Source organism: Rhinatrema bivittatum, chromosome 5, assembly GCF_901001135.1.
Source record: "Rhinatrema bivittatum chromosome 5, aRhiBiv1.1, whole genome shotgun sequence".
Classification (NCBI taxonomy): Eukaryota; Metazoa; Chordata; class Amphibia; order Gymnophiona; family Rhinatrematidae; genus Rhinatrema; species Rhinatrema bivittatum.
Genome location: NC_042619.1, coordinates 9,190,583 through 9,195,271, shown reverse-complemented (window position 1 = coordinate 9,195,271; position 4,689 = coordinate 9,190,583). Strand labels below are relative to the sequence as shown.

General features: G+C 42.9%; 1 protein-coding gene across 1 annotated transcript; it reads left to right on the top strand.

The window, feature by feature from the left end:
* Positions 1-712: 712 nt before the first annotated feature.
* On the top strand, positions 713-2,910 carry LOC115091635 (olfactory receptor 51A4-like). The gene is made up of 2 exons (XM_029601799.1): positions 713-1,637; positions 2,750-2,910. The coding sequence occupies exons 1-2, from the start codon at positions 713-715 to the stop codon at positions 2,908-2,910; spliced, it is 1,086 nt and encodes a 361-aa protein (XP_029457659.1).
* The last annotated feature ends 1,779 nt before the right edge of the window (positions 2,911-4,689 follow it).

Below are 4,689 nucleotides of genomic sequence, written 5' to 3'. Positions count from 1 at the left end.
TTTATTTTTTTAGGGAGACCCGCGCTGCTAAAAAAAAACAACCCACCCGACCCTTTAAATCGACCCCCCCAAAACCTTTTAAAGTTACCTGGTGGTCCAGGGGGGCCTTGGGGGGCCTCAGGGAGAGATCCAGGGGAGCCTCGGGGAGAGGAGAGATCCAGGGGGGCCTCGGGGAAAGATTTCCCGTTCCCAGGCATCAGCTGTTCTAAAAAAAAAATGGCGCCGATGCCCCTTTGCCTTTACCATGTGACAGGGTATCCGTGCCATTGGCCGGCCCCTGTCACATGGTAGGAGCACTGGATGGCCGGCGCCCTGGAACGGGAAATCGTTCCCTGAGGCCGCCCTGGATCTCTCCTCTCCCCGAGGCCCCCCTGGATCTCTCCCCGAGGCCCCCTGAGGACCCCCTGGACCACCAGGTAATTTTAAAAGGTTTTGGGGGGGGGTCGGGAGGGGTCGGGAGGGGTTTTTTTTTTAGCGGCGCGAGCCTCCCTAAAAAAAAAATTAGCGATGTGAATTGGAATCGGAAACGATTCCAATTCACATATCTTAACGATCAGATTCCCCCCCCCCCCCAGCCGAATCTGATCGTTAAGACGATCTGGCACACGATTCACATCTCTACTAATAATATGTCTTCTTTTAACAGGGATCGGTGAAGAGAGCTCCACTCCAAGCAGACGTTAGAAGCAGAGCATAGCATCGGCTGCTCAACATGTCAACATTTAGTAACACCAGCTTCTCTCCTATTTTCCTGCTGACCGGCATCCCAGGGCTGGAAGAGGCACACATCTGGTTTTCCATCCCTTTCAGTGTTATGTACATTATTGCAATCCTAGGGAATTCCACTATTCTGTTTGTCATTCAGACCGAGCAGAGCCTCCATGAACCCATGTACCTCTTCCTCTCCATGCTAGCCATCACTGACCTGGGCCTGTCCTTGTCGACATTACCCACTGTGCTCAGCATATTTTGGTTCAACTTCCAAAAAATCTATTTTGATGCCTGTCTGATCCAGATGTTTTTTATTCAATCATTGACAGTTATAGAATCTGCAGTGCTCTTGGCCATGGCCTTTGATCGCTTTATCGCCATCTCTTATCCCCTGAGATATGCCTCCATACTAACAAACCCAAGAATAGCAAAAATTGGGATTGCAATTGTAGTCAGAGGCACAGTCATCCTTGTGCCATTGATCATACGCCTGAAACTTTTACCATTCTGTGGAACCAATGTGCTCTCTCATTCCTACTGCTTGCATCAAGACGTGATGAAGCACGCCTATGCGGGCACAACGATGTTCAATATTATCTATGGTTTAGCAGTTGCTCTTTACACAATGACAGATGCTGTTCTGATTGTGGTCTCTTACATCATGATTATTAAGACCATGCTGGGCATTGCATCGAAAAAAGAACGTCTCAAGGCATTTAATACCTGTGTGTCGCATATCTGCGCTGTCTTAATCTTCTATATCCCAATGATTGGCCTGTCCACGATTCACAGGTTTGGGAAAGATGCAGCTCCTATCATCCAGACACTAATGGCCAACATCTACCTCTTTGTTCCACCTGTCTTGAATCCGATCATTTATAGCATAAAAACAAAACAGATCCGCATAGGGGTTTGCAAACTGCTCTGTAGGAAAGGGATGGGATCTGGACACAGAATTTAATTGCAGGGTTAAAGAAGGAGCTTTGTCCCATCCTAACCTTTTCTTGGGTTAGCATTAGTTCTGGGAGGGGGGGTGAGTTCAGAATTGGGTGGTCCAGTACTGGTTAGGAAATTTAGTTCTGATTTTTTAGAAAGAAATTAAATGAAGTCCATGAATGCAAAAGGGCTAAAAGCAAGACCAGAATATCATGTCTTATTGCTCAAGATAGTTATGTGAATTTGTTGGAATGTTGACTCATAGTACTATCCATTGAAGCCATTCACCTCTAGAGGAGAAAAAGAACTTCTAGTGATCTTGGTTTTATATTGGAGAAGTCATGTCATCACTTACTATAAAACATCCACAACAGGTGCAAGAATCAATTCTTTTCTGGTCTGGATTTCAAAAGGAAAATTTTACTTTTATTACGGCTACTCCTCCTAATTTAAACACAAACAAGTGCAGCGAATCCCCCAACACGGACCCATGTTTCGCCAGTCCGGCTGCTTTGGGGGGGAATAATTTTAACAACAGCAATCTGAAATACAAAAACATATATAAACCAGAAAAACAATGATGTGGGGAATCAAGACAGACAAAACCACCGCTTGCTAACACATATCAGAACCAATATAAAAGTGTATTAAAAACATACCTGTGTCTGTGTCAGCATGGATTTATGTGCATTTAGACAGGAGCGCACTTGAGCTGTCTACAAACAGGACTTTAAATGCTATCATTGTGGCGGGAAACATCCGCACCAATACCTAGACTAGCTACGTGGACCAATCATCACATAGCTACGGCATGACGTAGATGCCCTTATTAGTCAACTACAACAGGTGAAACCAATGCTGACAATAAACGGTGCCATCATCAAACATACATTTATAAATATGGATATAAGTTTTGCCAGGAACACACTTGAGCAGTCTACAATCACAGAATAACCACTGTCTTCGTAGCGCGGAGAAACCCACACGGACGGCAGAGTCAACTGCATTAGCCAGTCATCAAGGGCTTAAACGGATGGTAACTATACTAGTCAAAGAAAGTGATTCCACTCCAGATCTACATTGAGCCCTTGTGGGGAGACAGTGTTCAAAAGGAAGATCCATTTTTGCTCCCGCCTCAAAAGGATAGAGAGGAAATCCCCTCCTCTTGCAGGGGGAGTAACAACATCAATAACAAAGAAATATAGCTCTGCTATGGTGTGTGACATTTCTGTCCAATGTGACACTAATGGAGCGTTTCTTTAGTGGTTTTAATACTGGACCTATGTTCAATAATCCTCCCTACAATATAATTTATTGCAGGGACAGCTGATGACATATATCACCCCAGACGAGTCACAATCAGATTCTCCATACAGTGTAAAAATATGCTTAGTACTAGGGTATGTAAAATGAGTAATCATCGAAGTATGCTCACACACGGAGCAATGACCGCAAGGTTTATGGATACCCTTATGCTGTGGGATATTTTTAGGCATAAACGTAGAATGAACTAAAATGTCCCGGATATTTCTCCCTCTTCGATAAGTGAACCGAAGGTCACTTTAAAAAAATTTTTCGAGCGCTAAAGCTGTCCAATGTTTTCGAATAATTTTAGAAATGGCATTGCTCTGTGTAGAAAATGGTAAAATACAAATCACTGCCGAATCAACATTCTGGGGTTGCTGAAGAAATAATAAATCTCTATTAATATGCAAAGCACGTTTAAATGCTCTCTTCAATATTTTACTGGGGTACCCTCTTTCTCGGAACCGAAGTAGCATCTGCTGAGCTTGGCTAACATATTCTGCTTTAGTAGAACACAAACATCTAAGCCTAAGGAACTGGCCGGTAGGTATATTGTTTTTTAAATGATAGGGGTGAAAGCTGTCATATGCCAATAAGGTATTCCTATCAGTATCCTTACGATACAATGACGTGGAAAAATGTGTGACCTGGTATGTGAGGGTGACATCCAAAAATGCAACCTGTTCATGGTGTATACAATAATTAAACTGAAGATTAGAGTTGCAGTGGTTCAGCCAATCCAAAAATCTAAAAAATTGGACGTCCGTACCCAACCATATTAACAGCACGTCATCTATATACCTCAACCACTTAAATATCAATGGTTGAGATTCTGATTGATATATATACCGTTCCTCAAACTCGGCCACATAAAGGCAAGCAAGGCTGGGGGCCATTGTCGCCCCCATTGCCGTGCCCTTAATTTGTTGAAAAAATTCTGACTGAAAATAAAAATAGTTTCATGTAAGGGCCAATCTTGCCAACTGCACTAAAAAAGATGTGGGAACTCGTACTGGGGTTATACGGGAGTCCAAAATGCGTTCAATCACTAATAATGCTTCCTCCTGCGGGATATTAGTAAATAACGATATAATATCTAACGTCACCAAATAACATGGGCCACCCAAGGGGTCACAATTATCCAAAATAGAGATCAAATGGGACGAGTCCCTCACATATGATTTGCTTAATGCTACAAACGGTTTAAGAAAAACATCTACAAATTTAGACAATGGTTCCATTTGTTGCCAGAGGAGGTGGTTAGTGCAGTTAGTGTAGCTGGGTTCAAAAAAGGTTTGGATAATTTCTTGGAGGAGAAGTCCATTAACGGCTATTAATCAAGTTTACTTAGGGAATAGCCACTGCTATTAATTGCGTCAGTGGCATGGGATCTTCTTAGTGTTTGGGTAATTGCCAGGTTCTTGTGGCCTGGTTTTGGCCTCTTTTGGAAACAGGATGCTGGGCTTGATGGACCCTTGGTCTGACCCAACATGGCAACTTCTTATGTTCTTATGTTTTGGTCTGAGCATACTTTGGTCACATTTCGGTTTCATCCCAGACAGTTTATTAAGGGGTAAAGTGTTCAACAATGTTGAACCGGACAAATATAAAGTGGAAAGTTGCAAGATGAGAGACAGTATTGACTATAAATCTGTGGATTGGGCTAACGTTATCACTGGTTACATCTGTTACTGGCACTGTCGCACCACTGCAAAATAAAATTATATCCTGCAAGCA